General features: G+C 35.2%; 2 protein-coding genes across 2 annotated transcripts; both read left to right on the forward strand.

Moving 5' to 3' along the window:
- Nucleotides 1-14,939: 14,939 nt before the first annotated feature.
- On the forward strand, nt 14,940-18,082 carry LOC120185632 (protein NRT1/ PTR FAMILY 4.3-like). Its single transcript, XM_039189801.1, has 3 exons — nt 14,940-15,147; nt 15,997-16,214; nt 16,376-18,082. Exons 1-3 carry the CDS (start codon nt 15,012-15,014, stop codon nt 17,810-17,812), a joined length of 1,791 nt encoding a protein of 596 aa, XP_039045732.1. The 5' UTR covers nt 14,940-15,011; the 3' UTR covers nt 17,813-18,082.
- Nucleotides 18,083-21,103: 3,021 nt separating this feature from the next.
- Nucleotides 21,104-26,311, forward strand: LOC120185555 (auxin response factor 1-like). The gene is made up of 14 exons (XM_039189737.1): nt 21,104-21,210; nt 21,374-21,480; nt 22,234-22,329; nt 22,419-22,475; nt 22,667-22,819; nt 22,918-23,002; nt 23,785-23,875; nt 23,973-24,137; nt 24,341-24,460; nt 24,546-24,621; nt 24,725-24,893; nt 24,964-25,445; nt 25,586-25,776; nt 26,022-26,311. The coding sequence occupies exons 1-14, from the start codon at nt 21,174-21,176 to the stop codon at nt 26,191-26,193; spliced, it is 2,001 nt and encodes a 666-aa protein (XP_039045668.1). The 5' UTR covers nt 21,104-21,173; the 3' UTR covers nt 26,194-26,311.
- Nucleotides 26,312-27,581: the final 1,270 nt, after the last annotated feature.

The raw sequence follows: 27,581 nt of genomic DNA on the forward strand, positions 1-27,581 counted from the left end.
CGATATAATAACACTGTCGACGATTTTCAACACTACCACACTAAAATTGCTTATTATAAAGTATGTATCCTTATCTACATGGAGAGAGAGTATATATATATATATATAGGGATTGGTCGAGAGAGAGAAATGGGTTATTTTTTTAAAATTATTATATATATTATATTTTTATATATGTTTTATTAAAAAATTGTTTTTTAATAAAAAAATTATAAATTTAAACTCACCTCTTAAAATTTTAAAAATTCAAATACACTTCCTAATATAAACTCATCTATTCATCCCTATGTATATATTATCCATAAGGAAAACCTAGAATATATATGAGAAAGGTGGAGGAAATCTATGGAACAAAATGGATGTGCACCGAAATTCTAAAGTGGCTCAATAAAGGCCACTACAGTTGACTCCTCCACATTTCCATACCATGTCGGTTTACACAAGTATGGGCTAAAAATCTACAACACAAGAGCAATTTAAAAGTAAAGAAATTACTCAACAAAAAAATAATTTAAATTGTAGTTTCTAAAAACATTTTATAAATACTACTCTGTTTTATTTATTTTAAAATTTTTAAAATACAAATTATTCCTATATTTTTGGTACGTCTATATTATAAAAAATAGAGCTTTGTTTTTTAAAAAGAGTCGAAAAATTATTTTCAGAAATTGAGAAGAAAAAAAATAATATTGTTAAGAAATGCGAATGACTATTATTATTTCTTGTGGACCACTTAGAAATTGAGCGTTATTATTTAAAAAACCCAAAAAATCATTTATGGGAATGGTAACCCCAATCCGTATTAATTGAAAAAAATCTCAAACTACACACGTAGGAGTACTTCGCGTCCTACAAAACGCGTGTAAAGGCCTCGCATTTTATAGGGAGCGAGACTCCTCCAACGTGGAAACACTTTTCAGATATTACAATTTTATATTTCAATAAATGACACTTGTTCTACAAAACATGAGGTGCCTAAGATATTGAAACGTTTCAGAAATTTATTGTGTGTGGTATTTAACATACCTCTCATTTTACAGAACGCGAGTTATATAGATTTCTAGCCCAAACCGTAAGTGTTTATAGGCATATTCGAGGGGTATTTTCGGTTAGTTAATCTTTTTTTTTCATAATTTATAAGATTAGAGGCGTAGTATTGTTATTTATCTTTCAGTTGAGGCCAATATCAACACATACGAGATATTGTAAGCGAGTTAAAAATAACTGTAAGGTATGGCTCATAAATATACCGGTAAAGAGGATAGGGGATGGAGCGGATTGAGCGAAGCGAACGCCTAGGCACCGAGGACGTAAGCACATTGTCGAACCTCGTTAAAATTCTTGTGTTCTTTCGTTTACTTTGACCGATTCTTCAACAATTGGTATCAGATGTCAGGAGCAAAATTCGAAGTTGTAAAATTCGATGGTCAGGGTAACTTTGGATTATGGCAAACGAGGGTGAAGGATCTGTTGGCGCAGCAGGGGATCCTGAAGGCTTTGCGACCTACAAAGCCGACGTCGATGGAGAAGGAAGATTGGGAAGAATTGCAGCAGCGAGTGGCAGGAACAATGCGATTATGTTTGGCGGACGAGGTCATGTATCACATCATGCATCTGTCGTCTCCAGATGAAATTTGGAAGAAGTTGGAAAGTCAGTTTATGTCCAAATCCTTAACGACAAAACTTTATCTAAAGCAGCGACTGTATGGGCTGAAGATGCAGGACGATCATGATTTGGCGCAACAAGTGAATGTCTTCAATCAAATCGTTTCTGATTTGGATCGGCTTGATGTGAAAATTGAGGATGAAGACAGAGCGATGATTCTGTCGTGTTCGTTGCCTCCCTCTTACGAACACATGGTGACTACTCTTACATATGGAAAAGAGACTATCAACATTGAGGAGATTATTGTAACCTTGTTGGCTCACAACCTGCGGTAGCAGAATGTAGGGGAAAACTCTCAAGTCGATAGCTTATATGTCAAGGGTAATCGAGACCGTGGACGGAAGCCAGAGAAGGCAGGGTCTGGCAAGCGGAATTCCAGATCCAAATCTAGGGATAAAAAGACAATTCATTGTTACAAATGCAAGGAGGCGGGACATATGAAACGAGACTGTCCGAAGTTGAAAAAGAAGACTGATGAGAAGCGTGATGATTCATCCAAGTATGTGAATATGGTCGAGGATGAAAATTCTGATTGCAGTGAGGGTGATATGCTCTTTATTTCAACGACTCAATTAACGGATGTTTGGATTCTTGATTATGGATGTTCTTATCACATCACGCCAAATAGGGAATGGTTTTTGACATACAGGTTGGTTAATTTTGGTTATGTTTATTTGGGTGATGATCGATGTTGTAATATTATTGGTATTGGTGATGTCAGAATTAAGATGTATGATGGCTCTGTTCAGACGTTGAGTGGTGTTCGGCATATCCCAGATTTGAAAAAGAATTTGATTTCTTTGGGCACTTTGCACAAGAATGGTTTTATTCCTAAGGGTGATGAGGATAGGGAAACCATTCAGATTGTTAAAGGAGCTTTGACTGTGATGAAAGGAAAGATGACTGCAGGGAATATTTACAGATTGTTAGGAAGTACCGTTGTAGGTGGAGTTTATTCTGTTGAGTCATATGATGATGCAACCAAACTATGGCATATGCGTCTTGCTCATCTTAGTGAACGTGGTATGGTTGAATTACATAAAAGAAATCTGTTGCATGGTGTTAAAAGTTGTAAGCTCAGTTTTTGCAAGTATTGTGTTCTTGGTAAACAGACTAAAGTTCGTTTCAAGACTGCGAAGCACACAACTGAAGGGATTCTTGATTATGTGCATTCTGATGTATGGGGGCCTTCCACGACATCGTCTTTGGGTGGACCTAGGTATTATGTTACTTTAATTGACGATTTTTCACGGAAAGTTTGGGTGTATTTTTTGAAACAGAAGTCTGACATTTTTGAGAAGTTCAAGCTGTGGAAAGCTGAGGTAGAAAACCAAACAGGACGAAAAGTAAGTGTTTGCGGTCTGAAAATGGTACGGAGTACACAGATACACAATTTCTAAACTTCTGTAAGGAGCACGAGATTAAGAGGCATTTTACAGTACGTAAGACACCACAACAGAATGGTATTGCGGAACGGATGAATAGGTCGTTGAATGAAAGAGCCAGATGTTTGTGGTTGAATGCGGGGCTTCCCAAACACTTTTGGGCTGAGGCTGTTAACATGGCGTGTTATCTTATCAATAGATCGCCAAGGGCATCATTGGTTGGGAAAGTTACACAAGAGGTATGGACTTGTCATGATGTTAGTTTTGATCACTTACGAATTTTTGGTTGTCCTGCTTATGTGCATGTACCTGCTGATGAGAGATCCAAACTTGATGCAAAATCGAATGAGTGCATTTTTCTGGGTTACAAGAAAGGTGTCAAATGATTGAAGTTCTGGGATCTAGTTGCGAAGAAAATTATGATCAGTAGAGATGCTGTTTTTGATGAACATTCCATGTTGCAGCAGAAGACAGGCACGACAGTGGTGGATTTCGAGCAGTTTCCAGTTGAGAAAATAGAAACTTCTCAATTGGCTTCTGGTGGTTTCACTACGGATGATTTGCAGGATTATAGTATCGCTAGAGACAGGGTGAGACAGACGAATATAAAGCCTCCGAACAAATTGGGTTTTGAAGTCTTGGCCTCTTTTTGCACTCTTTTTGCACTTACTGTTAGCAGTGATGATCCAGTTACTTTTCATGATGCAGTTACTAGTCAGGAAAACGAAAAGTGGATGGCTGCCATGGTTGAGGAGATGGAGTCTTTGAATCACAATCGTACATGGGAGTTAGTTCCCCTTCCTGAGGGTAAGAAGTCGATTGGTTGCAAATGGGTGTATAAGAAGAAACCAGCAGTAACAGAAAAAGAGGGGGAGAAGTTCAAGGCTTGCTTGGTAGCAAAGGGTTTTTCACAGCAGAAAGGAGTTGATTATGATGAAATTTTTTCTCCTGTGATCAGGCACACTTCAATCCGAGCAGTACTTGTATTGGTGGCTAGTTGGGATTTGCATTTAGAGCAGATAGATGTTAAAACTGCTCTTTTGCATGGTGATTTAGAGGAGCAGATCTACATGCGGCAGCCTGAAGGTTTCACTCAACCTAGAAACGAGCATTTAGTTTGCAGATTGAAGAAATCTTTGTACGGGTTGAAACAGTCTCTGAGACAGTGGTATAAACAGTTTTACTCCTATATAATCACGATTGGCTACAACCGATGTGAGTATAATTATTGTGTCTATGTTAAGAGCCTTGATGATGGTTCTTTTATTTTTCTGTTACTGTATGTTGATGATATGTTGATTGTTGCGAAGAACATGAATGATGTTATCGGTTTGAAAACCTTATTGAGTCAGGAATTTGATATGAAAGATTTAGGTGCTGCAAAGAAAATTCTTGGAATGGAAATTTGTAGGGACAAAGACTCAAGGAAACTGTGGCTATCTCAATGGGTTATGTTGAGAAAATGCTAGAAAGGTTTGTGATGAGCAGCGCAAAACCAGTTAGCACTCCATTGGCAAACCACTTTAAGCTCTCATCAGAACAGTGCCCTAAGACAGATAAGGAAGCTGAAGATATGGTGAAGGTTCCGTATTCTAATGTTGTTGGCTGCTTGATGTATACAATGGTATGTACTCGTCCTGATTTAGCTCATACTATTAGTCAAGTTTGTAAGTACATGTCTAAACCTAGTAAGCAATATTGGGAAGTAGTCAAGTGGATCTTTCGATACTTAAAGGGTACTGTGGGACATGGAATTAGTTTTTGTAGTCAGAGGGATAATTCTTTTGTTGTAGGATATGTGGATTCGGACTATGCAGGTGACTTGGATAATAGAAGATCTACGACAGGGTATGTTTTTACTCTTGGTGGAAGACCTATTTGTTGGAAGTCTACTGTTCAATCTGTTGTGGCACTATCTACAACTGAAGCTGAATACATGGCAGCGGCTAAAGCTGAAAAAGAATCTTTATGGATCACTGGTTTAGTGAATGAGTTGGGTATTCAGCAAGGTGGAGTTCAGTTGCTTTGTGACAATCAAAGTGTTATTCACTTGGCTAAGAATCAGGTATATCGTGATAGAACTAAGTATATTGATGTATGTTTTCACAAGATCAGAGAGTTGGTTGCATCTAGAGAGGTTTTGTTTCAGAAGGTACATACTGATGAGAATGTCGCTGATATATTCACCAAGCCAGTTATGACATACAAGTTCAAGCATTGCTTGGACTTGTTGAATGTTTCGAGTTGTTAAAGAAGTAAGGTAACCCAACCCACATTTAATGTTTTCTAAGGGGCAGGATATTCGGTAAGGTGGAGATTTGTAAGGTATGTCTCATAAATATACCAGTAAAGTACGGTACAGGGTTAATTTTATAATTATGTACCAGGGTTTTCTATTATAAATAGAGATGTAACCTAAACCTATGAGATATTGAATAAAATTTCTAGCGCCGCCTAGGTACCGAGGACGTAAGCACATTGTCAAACCTCGTTAAAATTCTTGTGTTCTTTCATTTACTTTGCCCGATTCTTCAACAATAACGTTGAAAATGATTCCAAAACTAGTTTTTGTGCATGAAGAAAATGCTAAAATGGTTTGATAGACATATTCGAGGGGTATTTTCGGGTAGTTAATTTGAAAATTTGCATAATTTATAAGATTAAAGGTATTGTATTGTAACTTATCTTTCAATTGAGTGTAATATTGGCATATACGAGACAATTTAAGCGGGGTAAAAATTGCTTTAAAATGATTCCAAAGCTTGGTTTTATGTATGGAGAAGAAGCTAACATGACTTGATAGGCATGTTCGGGGAGCATTTTTTGGAAGTTAATATGGAAATTTTCGTAATTTATAATATTAGAGGCGTAGTATTGATACTTATCTTTCGATTGAGGCTAGTATCGACATATATGAGATATTCTAAGCGGTGTGAAAATCGCATTCAAAATGATTCGATGGAGAAATAAATTGAAAATTAACGAATACATTTTGTTAATTACAAAAGTAGTACAATGTAAAAGCATAATTAATCGATATGAGGACATGACCGATTAGGACATTTGTTCTTTATGTGTCTAGGATTCCTATATATAATGTATAGTTTTGGCTCTCCAGTTATTTCCCTATTGTAATGCCTTGATTTTCGGGTCAGTAGTTTTGGTCAACCTGAAACCCGTCAATAGAGCCCATTAGATTTTTCAAGCTAAACTAGACCAATCCTTAAGGGTATTGGGCTTAGGTTGGCCCAATACGCTAAGGATAGTGGTGATTTTAAAGGTGAGTTAAAGGGAGAAGAATTAGAAGTGTAGTTTACCTATAGTTGTTCCAAGGGCTATAAACCCTTTCTTCTCCACAGAATTCCACAAAAATAATCAGCCTAAAAATATCTCATATTCTCTTTTTTCTTTCCTCTCCCACGATTGAACAAAGAAGTTAGATCCCTTGAGATTTCAAGCCTAGATTGAAGAAACCAAGGTAAGAAACCTATTCTTCATCTCCTAATCTTCCATTATAGCCTTTAATATTAAGATTTGGTTTAGATTTTCAAAAATGAGTTTTTATGGGTTTTAAGAAATTAAGTGATTCAAGCCATTTTAAGAAAGGTTTTGAGTTATATGGAATATATTTAAGTTTTATTCAGCCTCTAATTGAGTAAATAACTCATTTCAAATACCTTGTTAGTAAAATAGGTTAAAGAGAGTTCAAAAGCCAAGGGTAAAAGAAAGGTGGATTCCTAGTTGTTTGAGAGAGGATATATCATCCAAAGAATCCATGTAACATACTATTAGCTTTTCCATACAAGTTATAGGTTCATTAAAGCATGGAGAGTTTGGAGACACGAGAGTTTTGAGACACATGAGTTGATGAGGCTGCATTATTTAGGAATCTAACATCTACCTTAGAGCGGATTATTAGAGTTATTCCTCAGGCACCTGTTACCCCAACTGTCCAGCCAGTCCAACCTATTCCTCCAGTTGTAGCACCTTAGGAAACCCTATTAGAGAGGCTCTAGAGGTACCAGACCACTGAATTCTTTGGGTCATGGGATGATGATCCAATTGTAGACGACTGGTGGTTAAGGGAAACCCTTAGAACCCTTCGGTAGTTGCATCTTACTCCTAAGGAAATGTTAGAGTGTGTTATCTCCCTGCTAAAAGATGACACAATTGATTGATAGGAGACAGTGGAGATGTCGTTAGAGTCCGAGCGACCCACATGAGACCAGTTTTTAGAGAAGTTTTGCCAGAAGTATATAGGAGAAGCCCACATAGATGTAATGAGGGATCGATTTGCTCAGTTGACTCAAGGGAATAGATCAATATTTGATTATGAGGTGGAGTTTCTTAGGTGAGTAGATATGCCCTAAAGTTGGTCTCGTCAAAGTATCATTGTTACCGAAAGTTCAGAGAATGTCTTTGTCTGGATATCTTAACTCATTTAGTTGCCAATCCACCATGAGTCTTTGCCGAGCTAGTTCGTCAGGTAAAGGCAATAGAGAGAGTTATGGATAGGAGATCAGCAGAAGAAGATATTACCTCAGGTCAGGGAAGAGAAGTGGCAAAGTTAGTGGAATCAGTCCAACCATCCAAGAGGTCGAGAGAATCTTAAAACCCTGAGAGAGTCTTAGTAGGTCAGTCTAGTCGACCAGAGCTGAGCGCTAGTGAATGAGGGAGTATGACCAATCAGTGCAAGAGACCATTGTTTATTGCACTAGTAGTCAGGTCTAAAGGATTATCAAGAGTACATTCTCATCCTACATGTTCTTGTTGTGGTAGGATGCACTTAGGAGTTTGTAGATTTGGGGCTCAGGGTTGTTACCATTGTGGGTCTTTAGATAATTTTCTCAGAGATTGCCGAGAGGCTCATAGTGTAGTTCCAGCTTTGTCAGCTCTGACAGTTCAGAGGGGCATAAGATTTGAGAGAGAAGGTAGTACACCTGATCAAGCTGGTAAGGATGTAGTTTAGTTCGGAGCTAGTGGGGAGCCAAGAGTAGTAGTAGCCCATCAGAATGTGATTAGAGCTCTGGAGGAGGAGGATAGTGCAACTGATGAGATCTCAGATAACCTTACCCTATTTCCTATTCCACTAACCGTAATAGTTGACTTAGTGTACAACCCTTAGAATTAGATGTTTTAGTAATTGAGATTAGTAGTAGATGTCTGTCAAAAATTCGGGGATGAAATTTCCTATTATGAGGGAAGAATTGTAATGCCCCAATTTCTGGGTTAGTAGTTTAGGTCAACCCAAAACCCGTCAATAGAGCCCATTGGATTTTCTAAGCTAAACTAGAACAATCCTTAAGAGTATTGGGCTTAGGTGGCCCAATAGGCTAAAGATAGTGGTATTTTTAAAGGTAAGTTAAATGAAGAAATACTAAAAGTGTAGTTTACTCATAGTTATTTCAAGGACTATAAACCTCTTCTTCTTCAGAGAATCCCATAAAAATAATTAGCCTAAATATATATTATTTTTTTCTTCATATTTTCTCCCATAATTAAACATAGAGGTGATAGCCCTTGAGATTTCAAGCCTAGATTGAAGAAACCAAGGTAAGAAACCTATTCTTCATCTCCTAAGCTTCCATTAGAGCCTTTAATCTTAAGATTTAGTTTAGATTTTAAAAAATGTGGTTTTATGGGTTTTAAGAAATTAGGTGATTCAAAACATTTTAAGAAAGGATTTAAGTTATAGGGAATATATTTAAGTTTTATTCGGCCTCTAGTTGAGTAAATAACTCATTTCAAACCTTGTTAGTGAAAGAGGTTGAAGAGAGTTCAAAAGCCAAGGGTAAAAGATGGTGGATTCCTAGTTGTTTAAAAGAGGTTATAACATCCAAAGAATCCAAGTAACACACTATTAGCTTTTCCATACAAGTTGTAGGATTATTATAAAGAAGTTTAGCTTGAAAGTTGAGTATAAGCATGTTTATTAGCCTTCCATGGTAGATTTTTTGTTTAATGTTTTCAACATGTTTTTAAGCCTTAGTTATCATCCCTTAATATCACATTAGACTTTAAGAATGTTTGGGACCTCACTAGGGTCTTTGGAATTGAAAAATAGAGTTTCTCATGCTTGTTTTATGACTTCTACAGGTAGAGTATCGAATACTATAGGGTTCGTATCGATACTTGTTCTTCGTTTCTGGGTAAAATTGTGTTTTCTGGGCAAGAATATCGAAACTCTGGGTTATAGTTTTGAAACTCCAGAAAGCATCGAAAATAGGCAAAATAAAAGTTTAAATGTATCGGTACTTATATAAAGTATCGAAACCTTTGTAGGAGTATCGATACTCTTGGCTAGTATTGATACTTTCGGTCTGTTTTGGGTCAAAAAGTCCATTTTAAAGGGATTTAGACCCGAGATACCCCAACACTTCATTATATCATCAAGTAAGATTACAAGTGGAACAATATTAATAGTAAAATAAACGTAGAAACCAAATAATTAGGGTGACATAAAACTAGCCTTGTTTGATGCTCGAGAAATGATTCGAACACCCAAGTTTCTTTAGAAAAACTAGTGGAGTCGAAAGTATAGATGCAGTCCATATATATCCTTAGGTAGGGTGCAAGGCCCTTAAAATTGACTAACTAAGGTCGAGGCCTGACACTAAAAAAGGGTAGGTTAGTCAGAGATATGGTGTCCGATGTAAAATTCTAGGGGCCATATCATAATAGACTAGAGGGGTGAGTGAGATCCGAGATGCAGTAATCCCTTAGCCATACCATGATGTATACAGTAGCGTAGAGAGTGAATATCGCAATGATATTCACTAAGCAGATCAGATCAGTAGACTTGATAGCTAGCATTTCAGTGATATGCAGTTATTATGTTTTAGATATTAGTGTGTCGATGCCACCGGAAGGAAATGCTTATATAGGCATGGACCACACGGTCTGTAAAACACAATTTTCATTGAGATTTTTTACTAGAGACCTCGTGTTCTACATTACGCGATGACCGCAGAGATTTCTAACGTGAAAGCATCTCCAGCGTACAAATTTGATTTGACATGACAAGGGCCTTGCGTTATAGAAGGCATGAGATTTTATAAAAAAAATCTATAGATACGAACAATAACCATATTGGATTGATAACTTCGCAAAAAATATTTAATGGTCAGATTTTCTATAACTGCATTCCATTTAGGAACTTATTTCTACACTTTCTTCAATGCCACGATCAAGAAAGATGAATTATATAATTTGATTTCAATGGAGCATAAAAACTCTACAACACAACAAATGTTTTGTTGCAATAGAAGTTCCTATTGATGAGCTCGAACCTAAAGCAAATTATATGTTGATCTTATCAAATGCAAGCGACCTTTAGAAGATGTTTAGAGCTTATACACGTGTCGGTGGTATGATAATCAATTTGACTGCAAAATTTGGGGAAGAAGCATTTTCATCAAATAACACAGAAACAATTCGGTTGTCACAATACCAATAGGACAAATAGACAGTTCTGATGCGTTACACTTGTAAATGTTGGGAGAAAGAGTAAATAATTGAGGAACCAGACTTGACATCAAACATTTTTATATACTACGAAAAAAAGATTCATCTTCTATTCATTTCAACTAACCGAAACTTTGTTTAGTTTTTTTATTATGTTTATAAATCAATAATAAAATAAATTTCATAAAATATGATTGTTCCTAAAATATTTATTCGTCGAACCAAACAACTAATTATCGTATTGTTGAAGGATAACTTAAACAAATTAATAAATTAAACTTAATTAATAATTTAAGCCTATTTTAACATTATATTCGATTCGAGGATATATTTAAAACATAAAAAGCTACATTTTTTTCAAATACTATTTTATTTTTTACAACAATTACAAACTACACAATTTCATATTTTTTCACTTTTATTTCATTTTTTTCACTTTTATTTCATTTTTTTCATTCATTTCCCGAATTTATTCGTTACGTCGGATTGGTAAGTCCTCATTGTTCATCATGTTCTTCTTCTCCTCCTCCTCCCTATCTTTCTTCTCCTACTACATTTTCATCTTCTTATTCTCTTCTTCAAGTTTACTATGATCCTTAACTATTGACTTTATTGTCCCATTTACCCACGCTTTCTCATTTAAAGATGAGTTTAAATCCTAATCGTCGGAGTCAGAGTAAGAAGAACAAAAAATAAATCTTGAAACCACAAAATTCCCCCCCACATATATATGAATTTTAATAACTCAAAGACAATGAGAGGAGAAAAACCAAGACTTGGGGCCTTATTTATAAAAGTCCTCGCACCCAATAGGCGCGATATTTTATAGATCTCGCGTTAAACGAAAGACAAGGTCCATGAAAATCCCAGACATAGCAGGATCTCACTTTCTACCAAACGCAAGGTCTTTTATATTTGTATAAAAAAATTGAAACCATAAAAGTTAGGTGTATTAATTTATCTGTTGTATTTTATTTGTCTGATTAACTAAAATATATTTTTGCAAGTTCAATTAACTAAAAATGGTACTAAAGTTCAATTAACTAAAAAATACAATAAAGTTTTTCAAACATTACCTATTTTTCATTTCAAGAAAAAACCCAACTAATGATGCCTATGTCCACCCGTATCGCATCGTGGTAGAGGATAAACCCAACGTAGATTCCTACGAATCGATATATCTTCATCAACATCACTATCACCACCACCACCACTATCATCATCATCATTATCGCCATCTATATGTGTAATACCACCATTAGTACTGAGACCAAGACCAGTGTAGAATATGTTATACAATGGCGTTTGCTCAACACTGCCAGATCTGAAGTCTATTGCCAATGATGGAAACTGAAATATTGATAATGCAATAGACACTAAAGGAAATAACATATAATATGGTTGAACTGGTACATAAGGCAATAGGAAGGGACAGGCACCGTCGAACATGAATGAAATACGTCGATGAAAAACCTTCTGTCGGAGGCAATATATGCTGAAATACTGACTGAGTCGAGTGGATGAATACAAGTTATGGCACTGGTATCTGATGCCCTACTACTAACTATATAGGTGCATGTGACGTCCCTGATGAGGAAACTGGAGCGTGTTTTCTTATTCTTTGGTTTGATTCCCCTCCACCTATAGCACCACATTCCGTCAACGGGTGGTTTTGGGAGAGACACAAAAAATTCTCATGCTTTCACCTATTCGATCAATATATGTGACTTCTCATATTGTTTGTACCACATCATGTAATCATTTGAAACATTGTGATCGAAGATGGGTTAACAAACGGGGCATCTATTTAATCTCGTAACCCACTACGACACCTATTTTGCATGATGAATCTCCCAATTAACATTCATCTTCCCCGATCGAATTACGTCATACAAGTCCTTCAAGTCTTGTGATGGTAGTGGAATAGTTTTGACACAGTTAAATTGCTGCAACACACGATTGATAGGATGTTACTAGACTATCTCATAGACTATCAACGGGAACAACAACATCCATACACCCAAACTGAGACCTATTTCGACTGGAGTACATGATCTAATAACATCATCATTGTACGACGTCCACATGAACTACACTTTTTTAAACTAAGCTAGTTAAATTCAAATTTAAAATGATTTTTTAATTAAAAAATGAAATTGATTACAATTATTACCTCGTCTGTCATCTTATTGACCAACAATCTAAAATCACGTAGAGATTTTAGTAGGTGGGTGTGAGTTAGTGTACCAGTCCACTTATCATTCGTATAACAAAATATAAATATTTATAAAACCCTAAAATATATATAATAATCTAAATATATAAATGTAATTTATTTTTATTTACCTCTGAAGTAGTAAAAATTGAAATAGGGTTGGTGTGTAGGAATCGACCGTAAAAATGGCATTTGTAACCAAGCACATGATTGCAATAACATCAAACACCCTTCAATAACTTGTTTGTCTAGATCGACAGCTTTACAAAGCTCCTGGAACAAAAAGGCCAATACTGTTGATCCCAACTCTGATATATAGAGTCCTACAAAATTCGTAGTTGATACAACTACATCATATGCACTTTATTTTGGGATTTATGTGGCATCAAGATCCTCTAATAACTTGTAAAATATGAGCACGAACAAATCGTTGTAAAATAAAAAATAATCATAAATTTTTAAAAAAAGTATCGTAAAAAATTTACAATAACAAAAATAAAATAAAATTTCAATATTATAAATTAAAAATCAAAATAAATAATCGTAAATTTTAAAAATTACCTCCTTAATTACTAAAGCAACATTGGGGTACTTGCGTAAAATTATTGTCCAAAAATTTATTCTTGTTATTCCCTCCATTCAAATCGCGATTGTTTGGAGGAATTTCGAGTAGTTCCTCACACAAGCCGACCCAGTACCCAACAATAATACATGTAATTGTCATTCTGTCAATAGGCAGCCCAAGATGGAATGCAACATCTTCAAAGGTAATAGTCGGCTCCCCACAAGGAAAATGAAACATGTGTGTCTCTGACCTCCACCATTCTAGCAATGCATTTATCAGTGGAGTATGCAACTTCGTACCACCAATTATAGTGCTAACATAACTAAAATTGGCTTCGTGGAAATACATAAGAATATCGTCATGAGGGTTCGTGAAATGATTGATATAACATGTCAACGAACGTTCATACTTCTTTAAATAAATAAATAAATAAAAATTTCATTCGGATTTGTCCGCTAATAATCGAATACATGTCTTCAATCAACCCTCAGTAATCTTGCCATAATAATTGAATAATGGAATAAATAAAAGAAAGAAACATAAAGAGAGATATTTTGGGGAGTAAGGTGTGATGACTTTGGTTGGAGGCCCTATTTATAGGAGTACACGCACCCTTTTTGAAGCGAGATTAAAGGAAGCTTGCGTTCAACAAGGCACGAAGTCCGTTGAAATGATGCGTATTCAGACCAAACTCGCACTTTGTAGGACGCGAGGTCGTAAAATCTAATTTCAATTTTCAAAATTTTACTGCACGCGATAAATTGTCGAAACGTTTCAAAATTTCGACTTATTTATTGAAATATTAAATTATATTCTCTGAAAAGTGTTTCCACGTTTGAGGACTCTTGAGCCTTATAGAATGCAAGACTTTTAAACGCATTTTGTAAGACACAAAGTAATCCTACATGTGCAATTTGAAGGTATTTTAAAAATAAATGACTTTTTTTTGTTTTTTAAAAATAATAACGCCTAGAAAATGAAGGTAAAAAAGCAAATACCATTTTCATATGAGAAACAAATACAATGCACACGCTCCTTTCAAGTTACGTGGAAAACATGCTTTAAAATCTACTCCATTTGTTTCATTCTTATTAATTTCTTAGAAATTTGACAATAATTATTTTAAATATTATAATTAAAAGTACCAACAATCAGTTGATATATTGGGATGAGATATTAGATCACTTAAATAAAGTCAGAGCTTTAAATCTTGACGATTGCGAATGGAGTAAGACTGGGTTGGGAGAGTCATCCTTACTCAATCCAAATTAATTGATTAATAAATCGGATATCGATAGTTATACAAAAAAATATTGTAATTAATAATTATATATATATATATTCAAATTATTTAAAACGATCCAATAGTTTTTAATATATTAATTAATCAAAACATGTTTTGAAACGCTTATTGCACATTGAATCACATGTTTCATGATTGGGGTGGAGATTATTTTGGAAAATATTATTTTAATTAGGCCTAATGATCGCAAGTGACGCACACACGATTAAAGTGCGCGTGGGGCTTAAATTAAAGTGAGCCGTTTCCCTGGAAGCCATGGACGCATTGACCTATGGGAGGGTTGAGGAGCTATAAATACAGGACAAAGACAACCCAATTGCGTACCCCAAAACTCAAAATCCACAACAACAGGTCAGCTTTCTGGGTCTTCACCTCTTTTTTCCTCTCTATTAAACACGAAAAAACACACACAAATGGAAGAGATAAGAGCGAGTGAGAAAGGAGCTCGAATCAAAGAACAACAACAAGAAGTGGGCACAGGTGATTGCAGAGGCAGACCTTCAAATCCGAACAAGCATGGCGGCATGACTGCTGCTGCATTTGTTCTTGGTTCGTTCTCTCTTTCCATATGAATATCCAACTGCTTATCACTACACTGTGAATATCACTATATCATATACGTTATTGGATAAACTAGGGTTTGAGTTCAATCTTTGGGTCAGGATTATATATCACCATTTTTATTATTCTAATTATAAATATACGGTCGACATTTATCCTAAAAAGACTGAGAATACTGAAGCTTTAATTGTAAAATAAACACTTAAGTTATATCTACTTCTAGTTTAGGTGTTTATTTTTTTCGTTAAAATAATATTTTTATGTTTTATTTATAAGTATTTGAAAGTACAACAATATTTGACGCTTGACATCGTTTATATCCTCTTCTATGACTTTTTTTTCACTCTTTTTTTTTAATTTTATTAGAAAAGAAAAAGGGGGGAAATTATGAAATTAGAATGAGATGAAAAAAAGGTGGTAAGGTTATTGTCCCAAAAAATAATTTTAAGCACTTCAATTTTGAAAATCTATTTTTTTTAAAGTAAAATAAAAAAAAAAGAAAAATCAAACTTTTAACTCTCAAAATTCGATTTCGATTTTATTTATTTTGATTTGAAAAGTCTTAAAATTCTATAAAAAAAAAAGAAAGAGAATAAACAAATTTTTAAACAAAAATAATTAATTGATCTTAAAATGATAACGAAATAAAATATTAACCAGCTATTTTTAATAAAATAAAATATATATATATATACTGTCAACGTTTATTTCATGATGAAAAAAAAACGAATTTTATGGGAAGTGCATGCATATAAATTGGTTTAATTCTCTCTCATATAATAATTTTAGAGGAAGATATAATAAATAATGCGAGTGTGGGTGGTGTGAATGATGCAGGGTTGCAAGCATTTGAGATAACGGGAATAGCAGCAGTAGGGAACAACCTTATAACATATTTGATAAATGAGATGCACTTCTCCCTGTCAAAATCAGCCAACATTGTCACCAACTTTGTCGGAACAATCTTCCTTTTGTCCCTACTCGGCGGCTATCTCTCCGACTCTCATCTCGGCTGCTTCTGGACCATCCTCCTCTTCGGCCTCGTCGAGCTCTCCGTAAGCACTTCTCTCTTACGCTTTCATCTCTCTCGTAAAAAAATTACGAGTCACTACATCATCGGACATGATTCTCCTTTCATATTATTTTTCTTTTCTTTTCGACTATCAGCTTCAACATGTCAATTTATGGTTTTTATTTCTTTGTAAATATACTACAGGGTTTCATATTGTTGTCGGTCCAAGCTCATTTTCCCCAGCTCAAGCCACCAAAGTGCAACATGTTAACCGATGGAGACGACTGCATTGAAGCAAAAGGCTTCAAGGCCTTGATATTCTTCGTGGCGCTTTACTTGGTGGCACTAGGAAGTGGATGCGTTAAACCTAACATGATTGCTCACGGAGCTGATCAGTTCGATGCTCAAAACAACCCCACACACTCCAAGAAGCTGTCCACCTACTTCAATGCCGCCTATTTCGCCTTCTCCATGGGCGAGCTCGTCGCCTTAACTGTCCTCGTATGGGTCCAAACTCACGCTGGTATGGATGTTGGATTCGGAGTCTCGGCTGCCGCCATGGCGATGGGACTAATCGTCGTGGTCTCCGGGACGTTGTATTATAGAAACAAGCCACCTAGAGGAAGCATCTTCACCCCCATTGTTCAGGTGTTCGTCGCGGCCGTGTCGAAGAGGAAACTGATTTGTACTTCGGTGTCTCAATTGCATTGGGAATCCGGAAATGTGTTTCGGACGCAAAGGTTCGGGTTCTTGGACAAGGCGTGCATCAAAGTTGAAGATGGAAGCGATGCAAAGGAGAGTACATGGAGATTGTGCAGTGTTGCACAAGTGGAGCAAGTGAAGATACTGATTTCGATCATTCCGATATTTGCTTGCACCATTGTTTTCAATACCATTTTGGCTCAATTGCAAACGTTCTCGGTGCAACAAGGAAGTGCAATGGACACTCAGCTGACCAAGTCTTTTCACATCCCACCGGCTTCCCTTCAATCCATCCCTTACATCATACTCATCTTCCTAGTTCCATTGTACGATAAATTTTTCGTACCGTTCGCGAGGAAGATCACCGGTCACGAATCCGGGATATTGCCTCTACATCGAATAGGATCTGGTCTTTTCCTTGCAACCTTCTCGATGATCGCCGCCGCTCTTATGGAGAAGAAGAGGAGGGACTCTGTGACCGGTTTGGGCGAAATAATCTCCATCTTTTGGATCACACCACAATTTTTTATCTTCGGATTGTCAGAGATGCTTACGGCGGTCGGCCTCATCGAGTTCTTCTACAAACAATCATTGCAAGGGATGCAATCGTTTCTCATGGCGGTGACCTATTGTTCTTACTCGTTCGGGTTCTACTTGAGCTCGGTACTCGTCTCCCTTGTGAATAACATCACATCGACTTCCATGAAAGGCGGTTGGCTTAGCGACAACAATCTCAACAACGACAGGCTAGACCTCTTCTACTGGTTGCTAGCAGCCATTTGCTTCCTCAATTTCCTAAACTATCTCTTTTGGTCTAGATGGCATTCGCGCAACACGTCAGCACCAGTGACCATACAAGACGAAGCAATCGAGATGGGGTTGAGCCATTGCAATATGATCAAACATTCAAAAGATGTTGGAAATGAAACTATACCATAAAAAATGGGTCATTATGGGGGAAATTATCTACTAGTATATAGTGTAACATGGATGAACAAGTATTGCACCATGCAAGAAAGGCTATTTAAGACTTAAACAAGTTGTGTAAAAAAAGTCTGGAAGATATCCGACATATAGGTAAAATAGACTGGTTCATGTGAGTTGCAAGATGCTCAGTTTAGTTTAAGGGTCCCAATGGAACACTTATCAGCATTGTTCTCGACACAATTTCACCTCGTTTCAATGCGTCCTCCTAAATGTTTTGACCTTCCATGCATGAAAGTGCAGTTTTCAGGTTTTTTAGGCATAATATCAAAACTAGTTCTCAACATTTATTAAAATCATCGTTAAAATCCTTCATTTGAGCTCTAATATTCCATTTTAGGATCAAATAATCATTTTAGCCTTTATTCTTTTTGCTAGAGCATTTTGGTCTTTAACATTTTATTTTAGAGTATAAGAGCCCTATTTTGAAAGTGTTAATCGTTTGTTAACTAATAATTTACATCCATAAAAGAGGTCTTTTTCCCAAAAATTAAACATTAGTAACTAAAATGCTCAAAAGAAAAAAATGTATCAAAATAACTATTTAATCAAACATTAAGAACATTCATTAATATTATGTTTTTTTTGTTATATCATCTCTAAATCTTATAAATCGAAAGATTGTATATGTTAAATATTAGGATTCAAATCTTTTTATATACTATGATAAGAACGCTGAGTTGATACTCAAATTTCGACTTTTATCGTATGACAATAAAGGAAGATGAAAGGTGCAAGGGTGAGCTAGGTAGCTGGGGGGCCATATGTGTTTTAGAGGGAGTGTACCTAACTAGTTTATGTGGTGCATGAATATGTGACATAATCTATGATCTTATAGATTATTAAGTCCATTCGAAAAAGAAAGTGACTTAATGAAAGGGAAAGACATCCATTAGGAAACCTACAGGGAAGCCACCCACCTCTTACCATAAAGGAACATGTCTGAAACATGTCCTCACGATGGAGCTTAGCCCCTACTGCAACATAAATCACTCTCCATACGTTTGCCACAAATCTGGTTACGAACTAGAACTATCCCCTCAAGTTGACCTATATAGGAAGAGTTTGGACACGAACATTATCGAATTAAAAAAAATTAATTCTTAAAATGACATCTATTTCTATCACATAAGACGAAGACACGAATACATTCTTTTGAAAGGGTTTTAAACAAGGAAATACCTTTGCTTACGTTACAGATCACGTGTACTCTTTCTCCAACGCCAACATCATCCAAGATGTTTCACTTAAGCAAAAGCAATTTAAAATAACTGGAATTTGTACAATTATATTTAAAACGAGATGTATTTAAAATAATAAAATTATAGAAAATAAAATTTATCAATTTAAATCAACATATCTTTAATTACTCTTTAAGAAATTTTGATAAAAAGATTAACTAATTGGAATATATTAGAAAATATTTTTTTGAATAATTTAGAGTGATTACAAGATTGTATCTGTGCACATACACTCTTCGACAAGTGCTTGAACCCAATTTCTTTAAGAAAAATAATACTCTTTTTAATCGGTGAGACAACCGGATGGATTTATGCTAAAAGAATACGTTTAAGTTCACTCAAACTCAACTGTTGATACACTAAAAGAGAGAAATATTAACAATAATATGTAGATCAAGCAAAGCAGACTATATTCTAATGGACCATCTACTAAACCAGGTACAAACCCGAACTAAATGGAGAGGGTCGCAATTATTCAGATTGTGGGCTGGATGATGGGCTTTTGCCAGACCGGGTTCGAAGGGCAGCAACGTCTTTTGATTCTGTCTGGCCCGTGCCACTGACGGTTTAGGCCATCACACAATGGGAAGGGATCAAGAAAATGGAGACGCTTCCGCACTAGGCACGGACTAGTTTCGTATAAGATATTTATTGTTCGGTTTTAATTAAATTAATCAATTAAATCAAAATTTAATTCGCTTAATTGGTTGAATAATTACATATAAAATAGATTAATAGTTAATGTGTAAAAAATTAATTCTCAATTAATATGATTTGGAATCAGTTAATTATTCGAGGTAACAAAAAATATTACATATTTAATACAATATATATATATTATATAAATACTTTAAGCTCAAACTCATTAATAATCAAGATTCACTAAAAACTGTTCCTAAACCCTACATTTAAAATCCTAAACCCAAATTATTCTAACTAAAAACAATTTATAAAAATTTGTTTAATTCAAAAAATCAATCAAATTAACTGAATTTAGTTCGATCTGATTAATAATTAAAAAATTATTCAATTAAAAGTTTATTTTTTATTAATTATTTTGGCTAATCAATCACCAACAGAATTAATCTATTGAACATCACTAATTTATGATTCTATAGAGAAAATAATATTACTTTTTACTATTAAGACTACTAGATTCATAATAAATATTTTTTTATTAAATAAATATAATATAATATCTATTCAAAGACTTTTAATCATTTTACGATGAATATTTATAGGTTTTGGAACCATTCTTAATGGGTAACAATATATTAATAACTGGCTTAGTTAGTACAAGAAATTATTTTTAAAAAAATAATGTAAAATAATTTATATAAAATAATCTAAACATAAAAGTTTGTTTTCAAAATTGATTTTACAAAAGAATTTATTTATTAATCTGATGAAAACTATTTTTCGAAGGTTTGAAATGGGAATAAGAGTAGAGATAAAATAAAATAAAATAAAATAAAAACTAGAGAGAGAGTGTTTGTGTGTAAGAAAAACAACAGAAAAAGAGGCAGCCATAGCCAAAAGGGCTGTTGTCGGCTTCGACCGAACATTGACGCGAGCAAAACTCATTGCCACTGTTCGCTTCACTCCTTTCTTCTTTCTTTTCTTTTTCAGTTACTTTGTATAGTTTTGGATCTGCTTTGTTTTTTCTTCTTTCCAAGCCTAATTTCCATTTCTTTGGATTGCTCAGAAATGGAAAAAAATAAGGGTACTTTGATTCACTGCTCTTTTTATTTTTTTATTGGGAAAACTGACCATTTTATCAGATCTCAATTCATTTTAATTTCTGTTCACCGTAAATATGTTTTCTTTCAATTCTATATGTATGACATATACGATATGTATGTTGGAAGATTGTGATTTCTGTAATTGCAAAATCGTTTGGTGTTAACCTCATTTTCATAAAGTAATTGTAATTGTAAATGCAGTCTTAATTAATAGTTGCGCTATTTATTGCAATGGGGAAATTTATATTCACTTTTTTACTTATATAAATCCACTGTTCTAGGGTTTCCATTTATTGATTTCTTTCTGCTGATTTCTTTTTGGGGGGTGCTTTTATGGCTTTGGCGGCCCCATCTGCCGAACAACAACCAGGTTTGTGAATTTTTATATGGCATACATCTTTTCTCATGTTTTAATATGCAAGCTTAATTCTTGTTTAAAAAATGTACTGTTTTGTTTCTTGGTATCGCAAAATATTATGATGACATTATTTATTATTATTGTCTTCTCTGTCTTATGTTTTATGTGATCGCAGATGATCCTTTGTATCGTGAGCTATGGCATGCCTGTGCTGGACCTCTTGTCACGCTTCCTCGTGTGGGGGAGCGTGTTTATTACTTCCCACAAGGTCACATGGAACAAGTATGGCGACTGTACAATAAACTTGAATCTGATAACTTTTTTGTATTGACTATATTTGGTAATTTAAGAAGATAGTCCAATTTGGATTTCGCTTCTTAAAATGTTGGTTGAATTGGTTTGTGAACCTTTGCCATTGTGTTCTTATTTTGAATAAAAATGATTCTATATTAGTTAATACAGTTATCGTATGGTGCCTGCTAGCACTTGGTTTGCCTTATTGGTTATTGCCTTCTTGGCTATTTTATGCAGAAGAAATCATCAGGTATTAATATTGGGCCATGCTTTGTTTTTTCTTTTTAATAAAAATTTGGTATGGTTCTCTCATTTTGGTAAATCACTGATAATAATTTGGGCAAACAAAGATTTGAAGGTAGTATGCTGTGTGACTGTGTCTTGAAACCTTATTAACTTGTGTTGTCAGATATATTTGAGGATTGGTATCAATTCATATGACACAATGAATTACAAAATGTTTATAGAAATATAATTTCTGTTATGCATGTATTTACAAGAATATTTGCATACGTCTTCATGTCAGAATATTTACTGTCAAGGTGGTGTTTGTTAAATATTTTGAAGATTATTTAGAATGCATTTGTTATTTAGGTCTGTTAATAAAACTGTGGTGATCTATTGAAGACTTGTGTCCTTTATGATTTGTCATTATTTATCAAGTGTTAGGTGTAGGTTTTATAACTTGACACAATGTTCGTTCTATTAATCCCAAGTATCTTTTTTATTCTTTATGTTCAGCTTGAGGCATCAATGCATCAGGGGTCAGAACACCAAATGCCTTCATTCGATCTGCCATCTAAAATACTTTGCAAAGTGGCTTCTGTTCAGCGTAAGGTACGTTATTAATACTTCTTGGTTTTACGTTCTTTTGAATTTTACTGATTCAATTCCTTACACTAAGTGACTTTTTCCTTGAGCTGCAGGCTGAACCTGATACAGATGAAGTTTATGCCCAAGTAATTCTGGTACCTGAAGTAGATGTAAGCTCTCTCTCCCCCCTTTTTTTTTTGTCTCTTTTTCTGTCTAATTCCTTCATACATGTAGTTTATGTTGAAAAAGTTATATTTAGTTTCTAGAATCTCTTGTTGGAATTACTTTGAATGAGCTGTGTATATATATCTTTGTATATTTTTGCTGCCCTCACTTCTGATTTTTATACAATATGGTCCAGCAAAGCGAGGTTATGAGCCCAGATGACCCGCTTCCAGAACCTGAAAGGTGCATAGTCCATTCATTTTGCAAGACCCTCACAGCTTCTGATACAAGCACCCATGGTGGATTCTCAGTTTTGCGCCGGCATGCAGATGATTGTCTGCCCCCTCTGGTCAGCTTGAACACATTGACTGCATTTCCATTTTTTTTTTTTTGAGATACTCCATGAGTTAGAATTTTTCTGAAATTTCTATGCGGTTCTTTTCCCAGGACATGACACAGCAACCACCATGGCAGGAGCTGGTTGCAACTGATCTTCATGGAAATGAGTGGCATTTTCGTCATATCTTTCGAGGTTATATATCAAGACCTTTTTGGCTGATATTTTTATAGGTTGTCCTAGTGAGAGCTGGAAATTTTCAAGCATCTAAGCTCTGCAAGCTTAGTCAATGTTTTGTGCTTGTGCTATGTGGCTACTTGGAACCTTCCTTTACAGTTTAATGTATACTTGTTGAATTTTGCTGAACTTTTATGAATGTAGAGTTAAAGACAATAAGGCATCTTATGACCTTGAATCAAGGAGTTTGAAAATTATGTAGGCCATGGTTAGAATTAGAGAAGAACCTTTAGACACTTGTTGGTTGCTATTGAAGTTTTCTGAGGTTGGTCACTTATCACCTTCAAATGATCAAATTAATATTGGATTTTTTTTAATGAATCAGTATCTCTCTGGTCTTGTGAAATTGTTACTTGTAGAAACTAGAAGACCTGATTTCCTAAATTGAAAGCTCAAGAAGGTGAATGAAAAAAATGTTGTGTTGATTACTTTATGGTAACTATGGGCTCGTGAAAGGTGAATGATCATGCTTTCTGTGATCTAGTTTTTTCCCTTAATCTGTTAGTATCATTCGGAGCCACCTCTTGTGTTTTTCTTTTATCCAGTTTTGCAATCTGTAATTTAAAGTTATTCCTTTAAAATTGAAAAAAAATGTGTGGTATCATGATAGTGTTATATAGTTTTATATTTTGTGACATCTGTTACTTCTGTCTATGATGGTTTGCTTGTAGTGATTTGAACGTAATTTCGTTTCTTGAATCTCACTTTTCACCATTAAAATGTTAAATTACTAATTGCAGGGCAACCTAGGCGCCACTTACTCACTACTGGGTGGAGTGTCTTTGTTAGTTCCAAAAAGTTGGTAGCTGGTGATGCTTTCATATTCATGAGGCAAGATCTTTCTTCACAAATCAGCTATCCGTTCTCTCGTTTCTTTTGTTCATTTCATCACACTATCGCCTATGCATTCATATTTTATGCTCTCCAGGGGCGCTAATGGGGAGCTGCGTGTTGGAGTGAGGAGGCTTATGAGACAACAGGAAAATATGCCATCTTCTGTTATATCTAGTCATAGCATGCATCTCGGAGTGCTTGCCACTGCATCTCATGCCCTTTCAGCCCGGAGTTTGTTTTCTGTCTTCTACAATCCCAGGTCTGTATTTTTTACTCTCATCCTGCAGAGCCAATCAATTGTAACCCTATGTCATAATCTCACTTTTTTTCAATAATCTTGGCCATTTTTGTTGTTATTATTAATGTTTTGATAATTGTTATAGTCGATTCATTTTAGAAATTGTGTGTTGTATGTATTTGTTGAAAGACGATATTTGTTCTGACAACCATTCTATTTACTAGAACAAGTTTGTCTGAGTTCATATTGAGTGTAAACAAGTATCTTGAAGCTCGAAGCCATAAGCTATCAGTTGGTATGAGGTTCAAAATGAGATTCGAGGGTGAAGAGGTACCTGAAAGAAGGTACTGATCTGGCTGAATTTTTTTTTTTTTCGTGGAGTAGGAAATTGATAGTACTTGCTAACAGGTAAAGATTTTACGCCTGCAGATTCAGTGGCACAATTGTTGGTGTTGGGGATAATAAATCATCCGCATGGGTTGATTCCGAGTGGAGATCTCTCAAGGTTCACCACTTCTGTAATTTCTTTTTTGTTCTCCATTGCAATAAGAAGCACTTCTTGGGATATTCGACTTCTGAACACAGTTTACAATGTTGACAATTTTCAGGTTCAATGGGATCAACCTTCATCAATCGTACTTCCTGATAGGGTGTCCCCATGGGAATTGGAGCCTCTTGTTGCAACTAGTAACTCTTCTAACTCACAACCTGCACAAAGGAACAAGCGAACTCGACCACCCGTTCTACCTTCACCATCTTCAGATCTTTCCTCACTCGGTACAATTGTTATACTTGTCAATACCCTTAGCTCTTGCTTGAGACTTTAATTGACCAATTTATGCAACAGGTATATGGAAATATCCAGTTGAATCTCCTTTCTCGTATAGTGATGCACAGTGTGGAAACCCATCACCTAAATTATCCTCTTCCGCCAAGCCTAACTCTGTTGGCGTTAGTGGGAATAGCTCCCTGGCTGCAGTTTCCAGCAGCTCAATGTATTGGCCTAACCGAGTTGAGAATGTTATGGAATCTATTGCACCAGTTGTGAACAAAGATTCCAGTGAAAGAAAGCTGGGAACCGGGAATGGCTGTAGGCTTTTTGGTATTCAGTTACTTGACAACATGAACACGGAAGAAAATTCAACTGTGCCTACGGTTTCTGGTACTGTGGGAGATGACCAGACAGTTCATTCTCTGGTCGCTAACTCTGACCAGCAGTCTTATCCAACAAATCCTAATTGGTCTGATATTCCTTCTATAAGTTGTGAACCTGAGAAGTGCCTGAGATCTCAGGAGTCACAGAGCAAGCAAATTCGAAGCTGCACAAAGGTCATTCATTCTCATTTTTAAATGCTCGAGAAGCAAATATATGCCAGTACATTTATTTTTCTATTTTACGCTGGACAAGATAATTCGTGTGCATGTCGCCACTTAGTAGCATTATGTTAAACAAGCATATCTTTTTTCAGGTTCATATGAAAGGTATGGCTGTAGGAAGGGCTGTCGATTTGACAAGATTCGACTGTTATGAGGATTTGCTCAGGAAGCTGGAGGATATGTTTGACATTAAAGGTCAGCTCTGTGGATCCGCAAAGAATTGGCAGGTTGTCTACACCGATGACGAAGATGACATGATGATGGTTGGGGATGATCCCTGGAAGTAAGTTCGATCTTCCCATCTCTCAATGTTTCTATATTCTTGTTTGCAGGACACTCTTAAATACTTCACCTCATGCACCACTTGATCTTTATCCGAAAAGAGAAATGTATACGACATTTTAAGAACCAATCAACTTATTTTTCTTTTATCTTCGACAATGGAAATTCTTGGATAGTTAGAAAACATCTAGGTGCGATTTTTATGATACAGTGCGAATCCGAGTTCTGATACCGATTCCCTTGCAGTGAGTTTTGCAGCATGGTGAGGAAGATTTTTATTTACACGTCAGAGGAAGTCCGAAAGCTATCACCCAAGACAAAACTCCCAGTGAACGATGATGCCAATGCAGGCAACGCCGGTGTTGAAACAGTTGTCAACCCCGAAGACCGTTCATCAGTTGTTAGTCACGGATGCTAAGGTAAACAGGGCCCGTTATGAACAGCGGGAACACGGTGATTCCATAGAAGAGATTGAGGAGGATGGTGCTCAAGATTTTGTTATATATGCATTACACAGATGATATATACCACTACTGATTGTTGATTCGGATTTTATATAGCTTAGAAACATAATTTGTTTTTTGCTTTATTCTTCTGTCGATTTATTTTTCTTACATTTATACAATATCCTTTGTATATAAATATACATATAGCATTGCTCCTTTGTTTGGAAATTAGTTTCTAAATTTGGTACCTATTTCTATTTTTTATGATGTGTATGCGGGGGGGGGGGGGGGAAGTTTGGGGACTAAATTAATTAAAACCATTAAATTTAGAGTCTGAAAATTACTTTATTGTTATACAAATATAGAGAATGGGAATTCATTTAAAAGCACAAGATCATGTATTTGAATATGAAGTAAAATTTTAAATTATTTTATTAAAAATTTATAAATGTGTGCAAAATAATAATACCCTATAATAATATTTATAATGCTTAAAATAAGGTTACCCTTTAGAAACAATATCATTTTAATAATTTCCTAATTGAATTAGTATTATGAGATGATATCATATGGTTTTAATATATATTATTTAATATAAAAATAATTTAATTTTAATATAAATATACTTCTTTAATCATAATTTTTAACACAAATATCATTTTAATTTTACCACTATAAAAGCTACTTAGATGGTAGAGAGAGCGGGCAAGAAGCACTAAAGTAGTGGAATGCCTAATCAAGTTGTGCCTCTATGACATGTTAATTGCACAAAACAAAAACGGCTAAAACATGTTTCATAGCTTGAGACAATCTAGAGAGAGTAAATAAATGAAGGGGATTTTAATTTTTTAAGGCTTGTACTTTTTTTTTCGGAGCATTTTTTATCTCCTTTGCGCTTCAAGAATTTCAGGAGATATCGGATTAACATATTCAGAGAAAGAATTTCGAACATATAACGTCCTCTAGGAAGTCTCATTTCTTGACATGACATCTGACAGATTCACGTGACCTACCAGAGTAAAAGCTATTGTTAGCCTATCATATCTACTTAATATGTTAACCTATAGATAACTATAACGATCCTAGAGTTCACACTTGTACTAAGGATCGATACTCTCATTCAAAATCAGGAGAAAGGAGAAAATCTTTTAGATTGAAACCTTCTTCTTTATTTATCCCTCCTTTTATCTCTTAATCGAGATAAATGATTTTGGTATTGAAATGTTCGTGCAATCAACGCCTGCGACTCTCTGTTCAAACTAAAAAGGGTGAATAGCGGTTATGAACTATTTGTTCCATCAACAAAGGTGTGAGGGAGCAGTCATCTTGTGCGTTCGTATAAGGAACTAAATCATTTAAT

The sequence above is a fragment of the Hibiscus syriacus genome, unplaced genomic scaffold (assembly GCF_006381635.1).
Source record: "Hibiscus syriacus cultivar Baekdansim isolate YM2019G1 unplaced genomic scaffold, ASM638163v2 tig00113124_pilon, whole genome shotgun sequence".
Classification (NCBI taxonomy): Eukaryota; Viridiplantae; Streptophyta; class Magnoliopsida; order Malvales; family Malvaceae; genus Hibiscus; species Hibiscus syriacus.